The 23,148-nt window shown below is 32.1% G+C and overlaps 1 protein-coding gene across 5 annotated transcripts in view; it reads right to left on the bottom strand.

Annotated features, from left to right (window-relative positions):
- Positions 1-21,772, bottom strand: part of LOC130648370 (hemicentin-1-like) — a 32,411-nt gene extending 10,639 nt beyond the window's left edge. For 3 of the 5 annotated variants that reach the window (XM_057454401.1, XM_057454399.1, XM_057454403.1), the window contains exons 1-11: positions 9,963-11,449; positions 8,588-8,842; positions 8,072-8,335; positions 7,530-7,826; positions 4,830-5,090; positions 4,145-4,399; positions 3,164-3,433; positions 2,070-2,354; positions 1,637-1,912; positions 749-1,039; positions 223-326 (exon numbers count right to left, since the gene is read on the bottom strand). In XM_057454401.1, the coding sequence (XP_057310384.1) occupies positions 223-326; positions 749-1,039; positions 1,637-1,912; positions 2,070-2,354; positions 3,164-3,433; positions 4,145-4,399; positions 4,830-5,090; positions 7,530-7,826; positions 8,072-8,335; positions 8,588-8,842; positions 9,963-10,116 (2,712 nt within the window). In that variant the 5' untranslated portion in view covers positions 10,117-11,449. The other 2 variants (XM_057454400.1, XM_057454402.1) reach the window with 2 other exon arrangements.
- Between the last annotated feature and the right edge of the window lie 1,376 nt (positions 21,773-23,148).

Here is a 23,148-nt window from a genome sequence, read left to right as displayed (position 1 = left end):
TTTGAGGTTGATGATAAGGGTTATGTAAATTCCAGGCTAGCGATATCTCAGAAGTATAAAAGTTTCAGGTTGTGTATAATCAACTAAATTGCATTGGGTTGCAACTAAATGTTTTTATTTTCATTCGTACATTCATTTATTTATTTTTTGACAAATTGCGTGAAAATCTAAATGATATTCCAACAAAGATCATTTATTTATCAGAAAATGCTTAACACATACAGTATATCCTTTGAGTATGCCATTGATACTCTGAGATGAAGAAAACCTCACTATAATATGTTGTTGTGAAGTAATAATGGATATGTTGTTCACTGGTTCTGGTGCTAAAAACACAACGAAGAATGCAGTGATACATTGAGGGTTTTAATATCGAGTCAAACCAATGTTACTATATATCTATCTTGTAAACTTTGTACTATTGTAAAGGCAAATACATTAAAACCTTGTAGCGTCGTATTAAAATCTCTTTTAGTTATAGTTTTGGTTAAGATGAAAAGGTCAGCTTGCAATAAGTCAATATAAATTTATCTATTGATGTGTGCTACTTTTGAAATCTTAGCTAAATTTGCAAACAGAGTGAAAGGGGTAGTTACAGATAACACAAGCATAACTCAGACCATCAACACGGTTTATCAACAATCTATCAAAAAATTTCTGGAAGGCAATGAAAAATTAACCTTTTAAAACCAATCATTGTTTACCAAAACTGTAAAATACAAACACAGCAGATACACCAATCATCTACCTGTTTCATTCGTCGTAAGAGTAACGACAGCTGTTTCTTGACCAAAACCAATGCTGTTTCCAGCTTGAACTTTTACATCATAAAACATTCCTGGTTTCAGATTAGTAATGTTAAACTTTAAACTATCATTCACAGTGTTTTTAATGAAACTCGTTGTTGAATTCTCTTTGTGATAAACTTTGTAGCTTGTTATTGGGCTGTAACCATCTGTTACTGGTGCTTTCCACCTTACTTGGATGGAATGTGATGTTTTAGAGACAAGTTGCAACATTTGTGGCCTTCCTGGTGTTTCTATAAACGTACATGCATTGAAAATTTTAATTGTGTGTTTGTATAAGATAAGACAATATTTAGATTGTGGAGTCGATGGTAACTTACAAAACTACTAAAGTGGAATTACAAAATGGCGATTTGAGGTCTTATTTGTATTAACCAAGAATGCAATGAAGTTCAAATGCTAGTCAAAATGTTTTGCAGCTTCACATTTTAAAGAAAAGGAACATAGTTCTACAGGAACACAGGCAAAAAATCATATTAAAATCATTTATAAGGAATGTCTTAGACAATGTAAAATTATTATGTATATATATGTATTCATAATGTTTTGGTTAGAATGAAGTTAATGGTGAAATTCATTTAATTTAGGTTCATTTATTGTTACTATCTTTTATTTTCTCAGTTTTGATAGATAAAACATTATAGCTGGTACAACAGTTTTTAAGAAATATAAAAAGAAAAACGACAATATCTACGACATATCTATTTTTTATATAGACAGAGAATTATTTGAATTTTTCAAACTTTCTAACATTTGTTGTTGCAAAATTAAAGCACTTTTTTACTTAAATGATCTAGTACAAGCACAAAAAACTAAACATCAATACTAACCCATAACAAATATCGTCAAAACCTTTGATATATTTCCAACATTATTGGTTGCCTCACAAGTATAATTTCCTGTGTCCTTGGCTTTTACCGATGAGATATTCAGATAAAGGGAATTTCCCTCAGTATTAACAGTAATGGGTCTTTTATTTCGATACCAATATAATGTTGAGGGTGGGATGCCATAGTCAGAAAGAGAACATTTTACGCTAAGTGATACTCCAATTTTGTATTTTTGTGTCGAATTTCGTGGTGAAAACATCACACCTTCTGCTTTGTCTAAAAACAACAACTTTTAATAAAATAAATAATACAATAAACAAATAAAAAGTCACAAAAAAGCAAACAAACATAGAAAATAGAGAAATGGGTTTATCCGGTCACATGAAGCGTTCTTGCAAGCTATTAAGAGAAATTCTTTACTACAAAAACTTACAAGAAACTTCAATATGTAGTGAACTTTCTTTTGGAATAACAGACCCATTAAATCGTCCAGTTGCTTGACATATGTATCTAGCAGTGTTGTCTTTTGAAATATCTTTTAAAACGAGCTTCTTTTCCTCACCAATTAGGGTTTGGCTATTAAATTTATTTGGGACCAGCCAGCGGTATGTGATGTTTAAGTCAGGAAAATAATCCATTACACCGCAATTAAGTTCGATATTGCTTCCTGCTTTGAAAGGTGGTTTCTGTGTGATGTTTATTGATGGTGAATACATATCTATGAAACCAAATAATATTAAATTTGATATCTTTACCACTTTTCTTTTTCTAAGAAAGATTTTCCAGAAAAAATAAAAGGGTAGCTTAAGCAGGGATTTTAGAGGTGAAAGAAATTTAGGCAAAAATAGTGAAATATGCCAAATTTCTCCATTGGCAAACTTAAGAATAAAATATATGAATTGCCTCATAGATTACAAACAATAATTTGGAGATCAATGCTTTCATCATAATCATCGATGACGAATGAACACAATACATATTGCAGTATTTCCTTCACGCCTAGCCTTAACATGTTTTTTTTTTTTTTTTTTTTTTTTTTTTTTTTTGGGATTTCTAGTTGCAATGAAACTTCGCTGTGTTTGCATGAGAGTTTTATATATGAAGGTAATGTGAAATGCAGATGCACCACAACTTTGTACACACGTGCAATAACTTTTTGAACATGTGCTCTGTATACATGAACAAAAGTTTTATTTCGGGTAAATTGGGTTTGTATGAATATTCTGAGGGCAAAATGAAATTTCATTTCCGAGATAAGTTTCATTCTGCCCAAAATTATGTAAACCATTATACAGACAAGACACCAATATGAATTATTTCACTCGAAACATAAAACTTTATGTAAAGACTGCTTTAATGACTCGCCTCGACTTTTAAAACAATAATAGCAGTTTTCAACCTTCAGCCAATTGCAAAATCAAATCACAATTTCATGTACCTATATATAAAAACATGTATTGCAAAACCTGGCAAGTGATATTTTTTATCATCATTAAAAAAATGACTTTTAAAGAAAACAAAACTTACAAATGATGTTTACTTCCTGCAATGTGGAATTCTTATCACCATTGGTGAAAGGATGCAATATACCACACGAATAGTTCCCACCATCTTTCTTCATAACGTTTTTCTGGCGAAGATACACCTTGGATGCATTCCGAATCACCATTCCATCCTTGTACCACGTATACGTGACAAAATCATTTGGATACATATCTGACTCACATCGCAAATGCAGTGTCGCTCCTTCTTTAAGATACAAATCACTTTTAAGTACAGCTTTTGGTTGATCAAACCCTTTAAATGAAAAAATGGTCAAACATTATTACTTAAAATATTCTCTCCCTTCCAAGTAAATGATGTAATTAATTAACTCCCTAATTTATAAATACAATGTGCTCACCAAATATTCTATAAACATTTAATAACATCTAAATGGATTTTTTCCATCCCACAAGTTATTCAAAAAAACCAAGGTGGTATAATTTTGAGACCATGTGATTAAATATCTGAAAGACAAACCTTTTCAATTTTTGTTAGTTACTGCACCTAATTTTTTGAGTCGTTTGCACAGTTCTTTCTATCTTGAATTAAAAATATTTTGTTTTTAAAGTTAAGTTAGGGTACATGGCCCATATATGAAAGAAATTAACTACGTCAAAACTTCCAAACTTGTAGCTACATAGTATACAGTAAAATCGACACAGAGTTACTTTGTATATACTGCCTGGCAGAAAGAAGGATTTGATCCATGTGTGGTTATATGTATTCAGAAGGTGCGCATTAGACATAAAAGCTTATCAAGACATTTTGTGTGAAATGTCTACACAGATTAGCCAAGATAACATCCAGAATTGTATTTATAATATATGTAGTCATTTAGCAGTGGCTGATCTTTATTTTACTGGTTTAGTAAATTGCAGTTAAAATAGTTTTTCTTATAAAGAAGTTAGGGTTTATATGTTGGGGAGGGGGTTATGTGAGCAATTTAAACAATATTTCACTCACAGTACATCGTCAACAAAGATGAGCTTTCTTTGCTGTTCTTGCCAGACAAAGTCGTAGCACTACAGCTGTAATTCTGCCCCTGCATAGCTCGTGAAATGTTCTTTAAAGTTACATACGTCTTTGATTCTGGTAGAACTTGACCATCTCTTTTCCAAGTTACTGAACTAACATTTTCACCACCATATATGAAACACGATATATTTACATTTGACCATTCCTTTGTACTATAAAGCAACACACGTACATGCAACTGAACTAAAAAAAGAACAATTTAATACAGTTAATCAGAAGAAGTTGTGTGGAATGATTATACTTAAATAAACAATTATCACACCTCAATTATTAGAGGTTTTTTCTTTGCTGAACACCACAGTAATAAAAGTTATAATGATGAAAAGTTGATTGCCTATTGTTCTATGCAATACGTTTTGCATACACAATATTGTTTATTCTATTGAGCACCATACGCATGGCATCTCAATGCCACACCAAAAACTCAAGTTAATTGCTGCATTTTATTCATGTTCTTCTTGTTGGTTTCTGGTAACAGACAGGTACAATTGCCAGGTTCGTAACTCTTATAAAAATGTAATATTTTCTTGGTATGCATTTGAAATTATAACAGTGACAATTGAACAAGTAAAAAAGGCTACGACAATTAATTAATATTTAGCTTAAAACATACCATTAATTTCAATTGTGTTAGAAAACTTTAAACTATTCTTCATGTTTTCTGAGCATCTATAGGCACCACTTTCCTTTGTTTTTATATTCACAGCCGTAAGCTTATGATCTGTTTGTAGTGTTGTGATATTTCTTCCATCTTTAAAGAACTGATAAAGTACAGTTCCATTAGCGTTTGAGCTTTTCACACAAGTTAACGTAAAAGTCTCTCCACTGTTGAGGTTTGATTTTGTTGTTGACAGCAGTGGAGCATCAGATTTTGCTAAAACATAATTGTACGAAAAAAATTATTACATTATTACTTCTTCAATGCAATGTCACCATTTTATATTTTAAATTCTAGTGGTACTAAAGAAAATAATGATAAAAAAATTTCAGATTTTTTAGGAAGCCTGTTCCATGAATTTACAAGGACCGCAAGCTAGAATTAATAGTTAGGGTGGCCATTAAAACTTAATTTTTATTTTTCCAGAGATTTTCTAAGTAGTTTCCTTTTTAAAGTACTTTTACCAATTAAATAATGGAAAAAAGCATTAAGGTGTCATTAAAATAATTATAGTCGATTAAGGTAAGAAAGGGCAGGGTGTGCTTAGGCAATAAAGGCACCTCTTGTTTCTAAGGAACGTATTTTGCCTTTGCCAAACATATGGCTCATCATCATTCTTGGCTTAACGTCCGTCTTCCATGCTAGCATGGGTTTCTACGAGGTAAATTAATGACCCTCTTCCAATCTGATCTAGACTGTGTTAGATCTAAACTCAACTTCCTCTGTATTAAGTCTGTCCTTATAACCTCCTGCAAGTCTTTCTTGGTTTGCCTCTGGGTACCCCCCTCCATTCTTTCCAAGTGCCACAGCCAATTCAATCTTCTTATCTGGATAACATCTTTAATTCTATGGATACTTAGCCTGCTTCTTAGCTCATCTGAACTCTTTCTGTCTCTCAGACTGGCGTTACACATCCACCTAACCATTCTCATATCATTCCTTTGTAAACGGTCAAGATCTTCCTGCTTCACTGCCCATGTCTCACTACCGTACAACATCACACTTCTTACACAGGCCTCGTACAACCTACCTTTTAACTCAATTGACAAGACTCTAAGCAGAACCTATCCTGCAAGTAACACTTCTTCCAACACCCCCTTTACTGCCCAACATATCACCTCAGTAACACAAGTTCTCAACTATTTCTAACGAGCCACTGTTGTACATCATTGAAGCTGGAAATACTTCATTCTCTATAATCTCACCTTTGCAACGCTTGCATACAAACTGAATGTCAGCTCTTAACCTTCCACCAATACTACTGCACTTCTTATGTACCCAATGCTTGCACGTCTGACAGAAAATTGAGCCAATATAAAAATATAAAATGTTATCCCTAATGGATTTTTGGTTTAATCTGTGCAAAGAAAATTAAGAAATTAATCTTTCTTTGGTGCCATTGTAAATATTCTGGCTGAACTCGTCGATCCTGTATGGTTGTTTATATGTAATACTAGATCGTTTGTTTTTACAGGTATAGTTTTTTTCTCATTACACATCTTGAATGCAAGAAAATGGGAATTTTTGGCTTGGCACGTAAATTCGATCTAGCTTTTTATGTCAAATTCTTGGTGTTAATTTATTAGTTGTGTTGAAAAAAAAGTAAAAAAGTTATATATTCCCTGTTTCTGCCTTCTTGCAATAACCTTCAAGGTTTTTCCTCACTTCTATGTACGTCCAAATTTACTAGGTTGTTGTTGTTTCTAGTTTAACTGAAAGTTGAAAGAAAGTTATGAAGGGCTCTGAACTATAAGCAGGCTTCAGGAAGTTGTAACATAACTTTTAAATATTATTGGCTGAGTGAATCTTTTTAGCAAAAGCAACAGGTGGAAATCTGTGTTAAAAGAAAAAAATTGATTAAATTGCAACGAAAAGTATTTTCAATCGTACATAGTGCTTTCAATAGGTAGTAGTTAAATACTATATGCAATTCATATAGACTGCCAGGGTATGGCTTATGTCATAACTGTGTGTTGTAATTAACACTACTACTGTGTATGGCTGGATATATTGGAAAATGCCAAGGTCCATGGAGGGAACAAGATTCTACAATTCTACACCAGAATAAGCTTAGAGATTAACACACAAGTTTAAAGCCTAATAACATGGAAATGGTTGGAAATAACTGACGTGATTTTCTGCATGTGTAACTAAGGATCAACTGGGAAGGCCAATTTCCAACTGCATTTAATCCAACAGTCTGATTGGGCCATCAAAAAACACCTAAATTTTAATATCTTCTTAACCGTTGAAGGTACATTCTCCTATAACCATTTTGATCAATGTTTTAAACTTTACATAACGGTGGCAACATGTTAGTGAATTTCCAAAAAAATTTGTTTGTATGTTTATGGGCCATTGATGACGTCATTAAAATCCTGTCCCTATAACTGTTTGCCTCCCTCATCAAGTGAATTTTCCATGGTCTATTAAAATAAGGAATTTAACCATCATGAATGATGCTAACAGAATTTCTAATAAAAATCTCTGAGTTGTACATCTGAGTTTTGCTACTGTACGAAATTTGGAAAATTTACAAAATAATTGGAAACTTTGAGCAAATTTTGGCTATAAAACTTTCTTGTAAAGGGGTTTAAAATTAAAATTAAATTACACCATCACCACAGTAATGTCCAATTGGAAAACATTGTTTACCATAAACTAAAACTTCTTGATGTGTTTTCTTCACAATTACTTTTCCTTTTGCTTGACCAACAACTTTACAGGAATATTTACCACTGTTTTTCACAGTACTACTTCTAATTAAAAATATAGTACCATTATTTTTAAGAACAGTATTAGTGCCGTAATCCGGATTGAATTTAAGCCATTGATATGTCAAGTTCATGCCTGGGTAATATTCTTTAACAGAACAATTCATTTGAATATCATCGCCCTCCCTAGCGGGAGACAATTTTCCAGCTGCAAAGGTTATGGTTGGACTGTCCATATCTAAATATATATTTGTGTTGAAAAGTTAAAATTAATTAAATGAAATTGGTATATTTACAATTACTTGTGTGTAGTGAAGAAATTACATTTTTTCGGGGAAGGCTTTTAAGTTCTAAAGGTGTACTAAAGTGCAAAAAAACTGATTCCAAAAGTCAGTAGCTCAGAGAAAAATAAAAGATGGAAGTGCCATAAAAAAATTGTACACATAAAACCAATCTTACACTGTATGCCTATTATAAACTTACATACAAATGTTACTTTCTTGGATGTGGAATTTTTTAAACCAGCATAAGCGCTTCTTTTTCCACAAGAATAATAACCACTATTTGTTCTGGAGGATTTCACTCTAAGGGTATTTGTTGTTTGATCCTTTATCACTTGTCCATCTTTATACCAGATGATGGCTGCCACTACTGGATTTGAATCTGCAAAACAGTCTCCAACTAACAGACTTCCACTTTCTTCTTCAGGAAATGGGTCATATAATATAAAGTTTGGAACAGCTGTGACTGTAAAAATTAAAAGTAAAAGAATAAATGTGAAAAATAAATAAGTTTGGGATATTTTCAGGATTGTAAAAAAGAGTTACTATATGCAGAAGTAGTGATATTGATGTTTCTTTGAAATATAATTTTATGTTATTTTTACTACTAGGTATACTAATTCTCATTAAATTAAATCCCACATAAGTTGTACATGCGCTTTCCACAAAACAATTACAATCATTTTGTTTTTAATATAAAATTAACCAAATCACTCACAATATACTACCATATTAGCAAAATCAAAATCTGTAGTCTCGTTAGAAAAAGATGTTGCTGAACAACCATACACCCTTCCTTCCATTTGACGAGTCACATTCTTCACCTGAATCCGATTTGATGTTTCTTCAATAGCCTCACCATCCACCTTCCAAGAGAAAGATTTTACTGCTTCACCACCACCTACATGACAGGTAATGTTTGTGTCTCCTCCCTCGATTTGATAAGTACCTCCCACAGTCACTTTCAGTTTTACTATAATATAAAAGTAATTAAAGTTGCAGGGACGCTAAAGCTTTACTCCAAAATTCAAAATTTACTTCAAAATGCTTTCATGGAATAGGTCTTATGGTACCTTAGCAAAAATCTCTCATAATTCATGCTAACCCATTTAAGTTAAGGTTTCTCCAATTGTTGTATTATATTTCCTCTATTGTGGAAATTGTAAAAGGCCTCTAGGCTTTCTGTTAAAATTAAACTAAAAGAATATAACTTTGCCCCTCACAGATTTTTTTTCACTTACATAGTTATAAAAGATTTCCTACATTCTTTTTGCTGACTTTCTTTCATAGTTCACTAATCTTTTCATTGCTTTGCACATATCCCTATACTATACTCTACATTATTACCTGTTTTCTGTAAATGACATTCAAGGCAAGCACAAAAATCTTAGGACATTGGTTTGTTTCCATAACCAGGTCGGTTTGTTAAATCATTATCATGGCTTTTTAAATGATATTTTCTCTGATAAAACAACTTTTATTTGCGTTTCGACTTTGGGTCCCCCAGCTAGTTTACACACAAATTATTAGTTATATAATTCAAAAACTTAAATAACAAATTTTCATGAATTTTGTTCATAAAATAAAATTCCTGGGAATTTATTTTCACAAATTAAGTGCTCTGAAATAGTTTGTGGGCATTAAATCTTTAATATGGATGAAAGAACATGAAATTTGTGAAACGCCTTCCACAAAATTAGTTCATATTAGTTTAAGGCAGTCATATTCAACATATGATAGTAATCTGCACCACTGTTTGCATTACACAAAAAAACATCACAGTTTGACTATCAAATTGATCACATTTCACTGCAATTTATTCATTGATAAATGTTTTCTTCCACAACAATCAACCAATAATACATACTTCTCTGTTAAAAAATCAAGTACAATTACATTTGACAGGTTAAATTTTAGCATATGGATAATTAACAAATTAATTTCCCATGGAAAAGTTACTGTGAAAAAAGAGAGTTAAAGAATTGTATATAAAGTTATATATAATAATATATAGCTCTACCCGTTGAGCACTCTAGAAGTGAATTCACCTTCACTATACATAAAGTTATTACTATATCAATTAAAAAACTCACCATTTACTTGGGTTACATTTGAATCTATCGTCGTACTATTAATTTTAGCTGCACAGTGATATCCTCCCTTATCCTTTGTTTGCGATACAAAGTAATATGTTTGTGTTGACTGACACGATGTTATATTAACATTATCTTTGAAGAACTGATACATGACACTTGCGTTAAAATGTCCAACAACTTCGCATTTTAAAAAAATGTATTCTCCACTTTTAATTTCTACTACGGGTATTGACAATATGGGCGGATTAAATTGACCCAAATAAAAAAAATATCTGTAAATTCAACAGTACAGTGTTATAAAAAGGTTTGTTTGGTCAAAAAATAAAAAATAGGACAACATCATGGTTTCAAGATTACCAAAAATTCTATAATATCAGTATCTCCACAAAGTATTGTGTGTTCACAGGCTTTTTTTGCAATCTTCACGATTTCTTGATAGCAATTGTAATTTAATTTTTTTTTCTTTAAAGTTTCATAAAAATCAATTTGCTTCTTTCAGCTTTTATTCCATTTAATAATTCATACTGTTTTTATTAAATCAAATTTAATTTTACATCATTGATATAATCCACAAAACTACCTCATGCAGTTTTGCATAAAGTTAAATTTCCCCCAACTCAGTCGTAACTCCAACTTAAATTAATCAGTAAAATTCAGAACTTTTAAACGTCTTGATACTGTTTAACATAATCCTCAATGTTTCAGGTCTTATCCCGTTCAAAATAAGGCCAAGGAAATTTAATATTTCGGTTAGTGTATCACATATATAGGGTAGATGTACCATGTGTTTTCTTGATGAATAATTGCAGATGCACTAGGCTTTTTTAACGTTTTTTTCATATGGTAAATTTCTTCTTTCATTTTTTAAGCAATCCAGGTAATTTTTACCTGTCATTTTTTGATGAGTGTTTGAAAAAAATTATGGCAACAACATTGAATATACAGTCCTATTCAGCCAATTAGAATTAAAGAATGGCTATTAGTCAGACTTGTTAATCTTAATGTTTTCTTTCTTTTGTTCTTATAGTACCCTCCTGGAGGTGTCATCATAGTGAACTGGTTTGCATAGGGGAAGAACACAATCAACAATCTACAGGTAACAAGCTTTCTTTTGTTCTGAGATCAAATAACATGAGGAAAGGAAGATGACAAAAATCGCAGCGCTGGGAGAGAAGAAAAAAGGAGAGGGGTGATTTTTTGATACATAATGCATATTTTTAATAAAGTGTAAATATTAAAATAGAGGCTATTTTAGGGTCTCAGAGCATGTATTTTTGTAACTCTTCTGAGGTTTATCACAATAAATCTTGTTCTGCAAACCGTGTGAGCTAGAAATGGATTAAATGAAACTCATGATTTGTATTTGTATTTTAAAAGATATTATCCCTTTTTAATCAATCAACTTTTATTACTACCAGCTGATAGGTATTTATAATCTCTTCTGAAGTCATTTGTATACAACAAACTTGTGAACAAATCAATGAAAAAATACCTGCGATGATGTTCACTCCAAAGACTAGGTTGACCAGTATTATTTTTATAGAAGTCATCTTATTCTTTTTTTTAAACTAAAAAAAATTATTAATAAAGCAAGCCCTTATCAAACAGTGCATGACTTTTCTGATTGAGTAAAAGAACACATTAGGAGAAATATACAAACCATGGTACATAATTTTGCCCAATCTGAATAAAAGACAAATGAGGTTTTTCAGGCATTCTGATCAACTTAACGATAAGACAATAATGGATCAATATTGGTTATGATCAAAATAAATGGTAGTCTAAATTATAAACAAGTTGGGAAAACTAATTTCAGGAAGCATTTTACATCTAATTCCTACAATACATTATTTTATGAAAGCATATTCATACACAAGAAACAACAACAATGTCAAGTTTCACTGTTGAAGTGACCCAGAGTCAACTCGACAAACAAATTATTATAAAAACACTTTCTCCTTCATTTCCAGTGTCAATCCTTTAGCTTTTCGGTTATCAAGTTAACATGAAAATAGTCAAAGCCCATGTTATTTGTGACTTTTGCTAGTCAAAAAAATCTATTCAATGTATCTCCTGTTCAAACATTCTGATCATCACAATGTCTTGTTTACATGAATTTAGAAGTGTGCATAGAATGTTTCTGTTCTGTTTTTTATCCAACTTAAACATTTAACAGATGCAGTAATAACTGAATACCCCATGCTGTATCCCTAGCCTTGTCAGCACTTAGATGTTGGTGATATTTTAAATTTTTTTCTTTTTTTTTCAGGGACATAAATAAAAAAGGAAGATGGAATACAGCCTTTTAAATTCAACAGTCGATATAAAGAAAAATCCATTCTAAATCAGCAAATTTATATATAAGTACTATTTCACACATTATACCTAAAAATCAGCTAATAATTAGAGGACATACAATTAGAAAAGATCTTGTTGACAAGAAAAAAAAAATGCTTAAAAGTGTTCTTACTCATGCAGGTGAGACACATCGCAATCATACAAATGCCATCACTAGGCGAAAAAAAACCTTTTTGTGAAGCAGTGCCATAATTTAACATTCTTACAGCAGCAGTTATTATCAAAATAGGTATGAATAATCTTATGCCTGCAAACCGAAGCTTAGCAAATAGCTGAGGAAATAAAAAATTATGTGAGGGCATGAGAAAACAGCAATTAAAATATACTTTTTAACAGTAAAATGGATTCCTGCATTGAAGTTGATAATTTTATGTGTTGTGGAGAATAAAATGTTGTTTATCAAGTCCTTTGAAACCTTTTTATTTTGTAAAAATTAAATTTTATTATGTAAGTTTTCAGAATATTTCAAGTATTATTTATGCTTACCACCTTATTACATCACCAATAATAATGTCATAAAGTCAGCTGGAAATTTTTGAAGCTTCATATTTGTCAGAATATCCTAAGCCCTTGAAGATATTCCTAGCAAACTCTAATTTTTTGAAAAGGTGATATATAAAGGAATATTTTAACACAATTCTCAATTTGAGTAGCATTAAACCAAAAATGAGGGGGAAAAAATTAAACCCCCAAAAAGACTTAATTCTTGAAAAATAGAAAACCTCAGAAAACTAAGATATGTTAGCTTTCAAAAAAGGTATAACATGATGAAGGTCATGTTAAAATTAATAATTGATGAGCCTGAAGAGCTGATACAGTTTTCAATAAAACTTTGACTTCTATAACAGAAAATAAAAATGAACTATTTTTTATTATGTAAAGACTCGAAACAGTTCTTTGGATGCAAATATGCATTGCAGTAGTATAGTAGTAGTAGTAGTAGTAGTAGTAGTAGTAGTAGTAGTAATATTTACTTATCAATGTAAAACTAAATAAATAATCTTTTGTTATAAAAATGACTAATTGATAGGAGACACACCTATTAGTCGAAGACTATTCGGGAGGAGGCCACTAGTGTTTACTACATAATTAATGTACTATATAACTACCAATGAAAAACATTTGTAATAAATTAGGCAATGTAATTACTTATCAAGATGCTATTTTGCAATTTAGTTAGATTAGATTTTGATAGAGTAGCAAGATCTAGTTCAGGACACAAAGACTGCAGCTCCAGTGAACAACTGACTGATAAACAATAGAATTAATACCATATTTAGAGGTTTTACAGTGACTTTTAGCTAATAAACCCCTTGATTTCCACCTAGTGATGTGAGTATTAGAGTAGTATCTGAGATCAAAAGTATTACTAAGAGGAAAATTTTGCCTGTTTAAAATTTGATAAATCGTCAAAACATTGAAGGACTTAATAAGGTCAGTAAGCTTTAGAATGCGAAGTTCATTAAATAAAGGATAAGTATGTGCATTAAAATTAAAAAATGTCAAAAGGCTTACACATTGTTTTTGAAGAAGAAAAGTTGTGTTGGTAATGGGCTTAGGGTTTTTGGCCCAAACCTGGCAAGCATATCTTAAATAAGAATAAAAAAGAACATAACAGATACAAAGCAGGGTAGATTTCGGAACAAAATAACGTAGTTTGGAGATGAAACCATTCTCATTTCGAGGTTTAATAGATAAATTTTGTATAGGAGGACTCCAGGATAACAAACAGTCTAATAAAATTCCAAGGTATCTTACTAACTCACTTAAATTTAAGGGTTTGCCATTAAGCTTTAGATTAAATTTAGATTGATTTTTTACTCGGACTACAAAAAAGGATAACTTCAGTTTTTGAAACATTTAAGAATATTTTATTTGCACATAACCATTTCAAGAACCTCTTGAGATGAATAATGACACATTTGTTGATCCTGTTTAGAGAGGGACTTGAAAAAGTAGACATGTATCATCCGCAAATAATGTAGTTCTACTACAAATTATGGCATTAGAAAGATCAATAATATAGATGATAAAAAGTAAGGGTCCTCACAAAGAACCTTGAGGTACACCACATAGAACCTTCTATAAAATAGAATTATTCCCTCCATAACTTACGAATTGAGATCTTTCAGTAAGGTAAGATCTGAACCAATTATAAGCAATCCCCTTATACCATATAGTTCCAGCTTTCGAAGTAGTATATTATAAATAACAGTATCAAATGTTTTTGGAGGTCTATGAACACACCACAAGAAAACTGCCCATCATCAAGTGCCCTACGTATATCTTCAGTTAAAGTAATCAGAGCATGATTGGTAGAATGCATACTTCGAAAACCAAATTGCCTTTTAAAAAATATATTATACTTAATTAAAAAGGATGTAAGCTTTTTATAAACAAGTTTTTCAAAAATTTTATCTATATTGGAAAGTAGAGTGATAGAACGATAATTGTTCACATCTTGGTTTGATCCTTTGTTTTTAAAAATTGGGAATACTTTTAAGGGAAGATGGAAAAATCCCTGTTTCAAAAGAGAAATTGATAATTTTCATTGAGATAGGAGATAATTCATGTCATACAGAAACAAAAATAGCTTTGGAATACTGAATACAACACTGCTTTTATTATGGTTTAAAGATTGGATTGTTTTGAGCATTTCATCTGGAGTTACAGCTTTAAAAAAATAATTTAGTTGAGGGATTCCTTGAGATGAAGTCCTCGTAATTGCCAAAATTGGGTATTTTTTCTTGAAGTTCGGTGCCAATAAAACTGAAAAACTCATTAAATGAATTTGCAATTTCAATTGGGTCTGAAATTATATTAATATATTTATTTAGAAAGATCTTAGGTTGATTTTTATTTGATTTATTAATAATTTCATTCATACCATTCCAAGTGGCTTTAGAGTTTTTAATGTTTTCTTTAAAAGAACTTTTTATAGAAGTTATTCCTACTAAGTTTAATAAGAGTAACAGATTTATTTCTATATAATTTATATTGACTGTGTGAAATGTCCTTAATTACTTCATTTTCAGTATTTATAAATTTTTTTACGGAATCCCTTCTGAATATGGATTTTTTAATTCCCTTGGTTATCCATGGTTTCATATTCTTTTTAGCTTGTTTTTTGGATAACTTTCTTGTGGGTGTGCACAGATTTATCAGTTCATTCAGCTGATTAAAGAAAGAATCAAGGCTGGGATTTTTATTGTTAAGATTTAGCACCTTTCCCCAGCCAGTTGAATTTAATATTTGTTTAAAATTGATACTGTCAAACTTTTTCAAATCCTTGTATAACTTTTCACTCGTAATGTTTTCTTCACGAAAATGTTCATTTTGCAAAATAGTAAATTGAGCAAGATGGTCTGCTATGCCAATAGTGAAATTACCAGATAAAGATTTCATATGTTATTGGGGAAAGTAAAAATGTTATCAATCTGAGTTTTTGATGTTCGACATACTCGTGTTGGCAGCGTAATATAAGGAATTAAACATAATTACTTGAAGTGTCAACGAAATTGTCAATACATATTTGGAATTTTACTAGCATGTTGGGGTATGAAAACAGTTATAGCCTTGATAGAAAGGATTAAAGGAAGCAGTAGAAAGAATTCATGTTTCAGAGAGGGCTATAATACCAAAATTAAGTTTAAGACTTTTCAAGAAAAGTTCAAGACTATCAAAATGTAAGTTAAAAGAACTTATGTTAAGATGGAAAAAAGACATATTACTGTTTAAAGATAGGAAAGTTCGTTAAAGGAGTTAGAGTCATAATACTTGCAATCTAAGATACCATTAAAAACTCACTATTATCATGAAAATTGTCACCATAGGAATGGGTGTTAGGAATATTAAAACTTTGTTCAAAAGGTTTATTATTCATAGGAAAGAGCGTGCAATTACATCTATAACATGACCAGATCTCACTATCATCAGAATCAATAAGTTTTTGAAAGTCAGGGATTCTAAGCTTATTACATTTAGGGTGAACCCAAAAATTTACAAAAATGGCATCATTTCTTACCTCTTTATCACAAATTGAGCAAGGAAAACAAACCTTCGACTTTTTGCTTTTTTGCACACTAACCTAAATCGAACTGTAAGTATATAATATTAAGGGACCGTCTCAAAATGTTCGTACGTACCATTTATCTACCATTTACAAAAGCTAAATAATGTACCAAGTACATTATTTTAGCTAAAAATAATGTACCAAATAATGTACCAAGTTTGCAATAAATACAAGAAAACAAGCGAAAATCTTGGCAGATAACTACGAAAATATTCATTTGAGAAACTACTAAATCTAATATTTGTAATCAAAATCGAATCCACGAAAAATATTTTTTAAAGTGTTCATATAATCAATTTTAATTAAATATAAACCCATTATATATCCAACAAAAGGTTTTTACATTTACCCCACAATAAGCTGTTATAGGGCAAAGGTTTGGGTTGATAAAAATTTTATTCGAAATACCGATGTCGTTACGTTATTCACATTGGTTTTCAGTAGTGCTTTTTTTGTGAAGATTGTCACAATTTTTGCGATTTACAGATCTAACAATTGTTCTTTTTGTTGTGGAACTACTTTTTCTTTTATTGGGGAGCTGGTGACAAGCTTCAATATCATCCTTTTTGATATTTACACCAATGCAGCCCGCGATCGCAATTACCTTGTCCACGAGATCCTGATCTTTAACATCCTCCGGTATTTTGTGACATTCAAGGCTGTTTCTTCTTTCATATTGCTGCAGGTTGATCATATCTTTCTCAACTTCCTCGACGCATTTGGACTTATTTCTAAGATCAGATTTTAGTTCAATAATTTCTGATTTCAGGAGTAAATTTTTTTTGCAGTTTAAATTTTATTTCGTCTTTCTGATTAGCTGATTCTGATTTACAAGAGCTACAAGTAAAGTTAGTTCTTTTCCTTTTTTTTGGTGCACTGCAAACTAAGCAATTACGATCGTGTTCCATCCATCTAACGATATGGCTTTGGCCAGGCTCTCTTATGTCGCTTGGGTTTTTGGACAACATGGTGTTTGTGGTTCTCTGGAATAACTCTTTCTGCTTCAGAAAACAGTGCTTTCAGCAGATCATTTTTATATTTTTTTGGGATATTGTTGATGTTTTATATTCATTTCTTATAGAGGCATTTATTTGAATAACTATGATATCCCCGGTTTGGTGACAGATTTAACCTGCTTAAATCAAAAGGTTAAGCCAGTGATAGAATCACAGGCTTAACCTTTATGGTATTTTATAATATGTATAATATGGTATTTTTCCGGCTTATTTGAATTGTACATTCAATTCTATGATCTGCCTTTTCATTTAACGACCATTTCATCAAGAAAAAGGTTTCAGTCAGGATATGAACCTGCTTGATAATTTTGAAGTAACAAATTCAAAAACAGTTCAATCTTATCATTCTTTCCAGCCCCACTATCAGACTTAATTGCGTAAAGCATTAACAAATAAAGTATTTCAAAACGGTTACGAGAAAACTGTTGTTGTACCATGGACCAAGTACAATGTAGATTGAGTTCACCAGTAATCCTGTAGGATTTATCAATTCCAATTGCTATAATTACAACTAGAAATTTCAGAACTTTTTATTTTAAAAAAGGGTAACATTTACCAAAACTTGAACCTTTTGTCGATAGAAAGTTTGCTTGTAATCTTTTGGCGGCATATTCATTTATAAATGAAATAAACTTTTCTTGAATATAATCGTCAAATAATTCAACAAAATAATCAAATACTGCTAAATGACCATCTAAGTTTGCATGAACACCAGGGTTTCTCCTTGGTATAAATCGAAAAATCTGTGCTTTCTTAAATCACCAACACCAACAACTTCATACCAAGAGTCAATTTTATTTTTTTTGTTGGTAGGCATACTATTCGGTTTTGACATGCCTGTTTTATCTCAAGAAGGGCGACCCCTTTTCTTCTTTTTGCTTGTTCCTTGCAAAGCAATATTATTATCTTAATCATGTGTGTCTTATCACTGACATTATAGATTGAACAGCATTTTTCATATCAGCAGCAGTGCTGCTGCTTCCTGAAGATATCACATCAAAAACTTTATTGCCAGAGTCTTCTTCATCTGAATCAAACTCAAACTATAATACGAACCATTATCATCATTTTCAACCGATCTAACAATGTTTAGAATAGCTTCTTCTGTTTCAGTTCCCCTTCATACTAGGTACTTCTTTTTTTCTGCCTCTGTACTCGATGCCATTCTCCCTGAAATTTTTTTTACATTTTTAGATGATAAACCAAGAAGTATAGGTAATCTGGTGCAACAACGCTCGCATTGTTTCCACTAATTGCCTGTAGAAAGTCATTTGCAACATATAGCCCTTAATCTGGCCTAGAAACTATGTCTTTCTTGACTAACAGTAAAAGCTGCTCACAACGGCTTGCAGCAACTTAGCATAGGTACACAAACCACTTACAGTGTCTTATTTATTCAAATAAGTTAAGAACGAAAAAAGATTTTTAAAAAATTCTAAAAAACTTGATAAGCAACTTTTTATCCTCTATAACATACAGAAATATCATTTTCAATGCAGGAATCTTTTTAAGGGTAGTTCTAAACCAAATGCCACAAGTAGTGTTTAAAAAGCAAGTTTGTATTCAACCGTGTTAACAAAATAACTAAAAAATGATCTAGGTAGCTAGATAGATTACACCATCAAGGACAAATCCCTGCTTGAGATGGGGGTTAATAACAGTATCATGTAAAATATGCACATCTATCTATCATTTATCGATGAAAACCAATCCTAGCAATATTGATTGGGTGAAGGTGTGTATCTCGATTGAGAGAGGCATTTCTCTAAGAAGTCGGGGGTCCCGTCCAAGCGTACCAAGCTGACTAAACGTTGTGTTTATAATTTCTGTTTTTAGTATCATGTGGAAACATCATCGTTCTGTTGATAAAATTATTCACGTGGTGAGTCCGCGTGGTGCGCCGTGTTTTTGTGTCGTGTAACCTTTTCACGAAACTTAGCCTCCCGGTCGGAGTGTCACGTGGTACCACTTTAACCGTCAAACTCTCACAAAAGAAGTTTTGATTAAACAAAAACTGAAGTATCTGAAGTGAAGTTTAGCTAAATTAGATTAAATTAGATCAGAAAATTACTTAATATGTGTGGTTTGAATTCAGAAAACCAAGATTTTATGAGAAATTCACCCCCGATTTATGAAGAGCTTCACCCCGCATGAACGGCGAACGGCGTGTTTTCCCTCAAATCATAATGGCTAACCTACAAAATGCGGACCTGTAATTGAATGAAAAGTATCACGTGATATTTGCCAACCGGGAAAATTGACACCCGAGACACGTAAATGTTTTATTATCAATCACGGCAACCCCTTATAATATTTCTATATCTCCCGCTTAAAGTTCGGCAATTATAACAAAACTAGAAAAACCCTGGCAACGAAGTACACATTATAATAAATTTTCCAAAATTTTACAATTTTTTTATGCTGGAGGGAGATTATTATGAGCAAAGAAAAACTAAAAATAATCTTACTTTATACGATACAGTAAAACAATTCTACTGCTGATTTAACATAAACTTCACGATAAAATTAAATACTTTTAATCAATAACACATACAAGGTTTCTCTATTTGCAAAACATTTATTTACAAAAACAATTTCCGTACGTTGTATAGACGGCTGTCTCTTACTATTGCTTGTATATTACAAATATTTTAAGCTATATTTCAATTACAAAGTCATTTTTAATTAAATTTTTAATTTCGACCACTAGATTAAAATTCATCAAAAGCAAACCACAAACGAAGCTCTAAAGTTTTCCATAATTGCTTTTTCCAGACTGTTATTTTGTTTAACATTTTACAACGCGAGATTAGCAAGCTTATCTATGTAAAAAAGATTTCACGAAATTCACTCCTAAACTTTTTTTTTAGATCCAAGAATATTAAAAATGACGAACATATAAAGGCTGTATTTACACTCTAAACTTTTAAAACTATTGTTATCTAGTGCTGTAGCACGTTCTTACACGTTTGAAAAAGCAAATAAAAGCTGAGTTTTTTATAGGCGGATTTCTTTGTTTACTTAGCAGTAAGATTTTTTGGCTCCCACATTTACCTGACGGAGAAAAGAACGCTGGGTGAAGCGAGGTCTTTTTCAGTCCATTTCTTTACTTAAAGGCATCGGTAGAGCTAAGTGAATACATACGAATCAGAAGGTATTAGTCCGAATTAAAAAGGCCTTATTAAGTCCCTGATTTTCGACTTTTTATTCTAGATTAATTTGTATTAAGCATAAGACATGATCAGACACACGAATTCTGATCGCAATCAAGTAAACAAAACTTTCTTATCCGTCCAAAGCAACATTAGTTCCTTTTTTATTTCCTCCAAGGTACAACGGATTGTTTTTCAATACACAAGGATGGAGAGTTTTTCTGGCAAGAGATAACACAAGAAAATAACAAATCTGTCTGTTGCTTATGTCATCTGTTTGCCTTCACATATCAACAAACGAAGTCAAACTGCTGTAAGTCGCAACTTCGTTCCCAAGGCGTGGTGTTTTTTGGCTCGGGAGTCAAGACACTTTCAGAGCGAGGATGCCTATACTGTTAATGGAATCTTAATTTCTCTTTGAAAAACACTGAAGAAGTACCAGATTTTGCTTTAGATTATTTACCCTGCAAGCGTTTTTTATACCGACTCTTAATTTTTATGGTATTGGGGTAAAACTCTATGGCCTTCAAAAAAGCTTAAAACTAAACGTAAAATTTATTGAATAACGTCGTTAAAGGCTTATTGCAGTCATTGTTAAAAACGAAATTGAGAAATACAGCTTTCCAAACAAATACAAACTGAGCCAAAGCAAACTAGGCCTTGTCGTCGGACATTTTGTTCTTTTCGCCCGGCTAATAAAGGGAACGGCGATGGGACGAAACCTTTTGTTTTTGAAGTTAAAACGTTGCGACCGTCAACGCGCTTAAAATAGCATCTCGAAGGGAGGGACACCTGGCAATTTAGGAGAAACATTTGATTGATAAGGGCGCTGTACGAAAAATTTGTGTTCTTTTACATTCTCTTTTGAACTAATGATTTAATACATCTTTCCCGAATTAGTTTTCTTTGATGTACTGCTGCTATTCCTCAACTTTGTCAAATAAAATAAATATGATTTTTGAAATCCTCACCTGAGACTTGATAAAATGTGAAATCTTTAGATTCATACAGCAAGCAAACAATTTTTTAAAGGAGTTCTTTTATTTTATACTAATTGAGCTCTGCTTGAAATAGCAGCTTATCGGTACAAGTCGAAATTTAAGAAGACCCTCACCATAACATTAACACAACCAAAACAGCATTTATACATGTCAGATTAAGTTGAAAATTTCTACACACACCAATTCAATGATGCTGAATATTCTCTTTAAAGTCAAAACATCAAAATTCTAAAATTTAAAAAAAACTTGCAATTCGGGAAACTTGTATTCAATTAGCAATTGATTAAATTCTAAATTGAATCAGAACTTATCAACCAGTGAGTAAGTTTATAAATAGCACAACACAAAAAGGATTGCAGCTACACAATTAGATGATATTAGGCGAATATGGCATAAGATTGGCGTACAAATAAAACCTTGATTTTTTGCAATGACGTCATCAAAAATACTAATAAAACAAGGCTGTTAAAAAAAAAGTTTGCGGCTAAACGTCATTTGATGAAAACTATCAATTACTAATTTTCGAGAGGATTTAGGACTTAAATTGATATCCTGGCAAAGGAAAGGTCATGATTTTTTCTAGAATTTTTCTAGAATTGTAACACATTGCCCCATTATATATTTCTGCTTACTATTTTATCTATGGAAACTCCTAAAACTCTCAAAAAACGCACGTAGATAAACATTGTGCTATATAGGCAATATCCTATCACAAGTCTTAATGGCCTAAGATTACCGTGCTGTCCCATTCGAAAAACGAGGTGTTACAAAGAAATTGAATCACAACCTCGTCCCCAGGGTCTTGTGGTCCCTGAGCCGTTATTACGGAGTAAATGCCATGGGAACGAGATTGAATGAATCAGGTATTAAAGAGCCTTTTAGACAATACGGGTGGTTGTCTGTCTCTAATCTCTTCACCTTTCCTTCAACCCTCGTAATCTTGCTATCAGAAGATCATCCAGCTTGCAGCAGTTCTAGGTTTCTGTGCAAGTTTGTAGCTCAACTTTTAACTCCTTTGGCAACCTCGTTCCTGGTGTATTTTGCATAGTTGATGAAGTTGATAGCGGATAATAACGGCTCAGGGGCCACAAGACCCCGAGACGAGGTTGATGACCCTACCTTTCTAGAGAGTGCTTAGAAGCAAAGTGATCATCATGAAGAAGGAGTGTCCCTTTACTATTCATAGACCCTGGTAAGGTTAAACTATACGCTGGTGTTAAAGAAGTGTTTTATAATCCTAAGATCGAAAAGATGTCATAACCATGGAAGATAAATCCAACAACTTTACTCGTTTGCAATGCTCCCGAACGATCATTTCGAGCAGATTGTAAAGCGTTTTGGGCAACCCTGACTCTGAAATCATCATCGCAAACTTCATGAATGAAAATTATGCCTTGTTTGTAGACTTTCGACAACCTCGATCCTAGGGACTGTAGCCTTTTTTGATACTTCGTATACGTTTCATCCTCACATCAAAAAACGCTACAGGCCCTAGGATCGAGGTTGGACTTTCAACCGTTGCAAGGCTTGGCATCACCTTACACATCATCAAAAAAGCAACTGACGCAGTAAATATCCGGCGCT

This window comes from Hydractinia symbiolongicarpus, chromosome 7 (assembly GCF_029227915.1).
Source record: "Hydractinia symbiolongicarpus strain clone_291-10 chromosome 7, HSymV2.1, whole genome shotgun sequence".
NCBI classification, from domain to species: Eukaryota; Metazoa; Cnidaria; class Hydrozoa; order Anthoathecata; family Hydractiniidae; genus Hydractinia; species Hydractinia symbiolongicarpus.
Note: the sequence above shows the minus strand (reverse complement) of the source record. Positions and strands in the feature narration are given on the sequence as shown.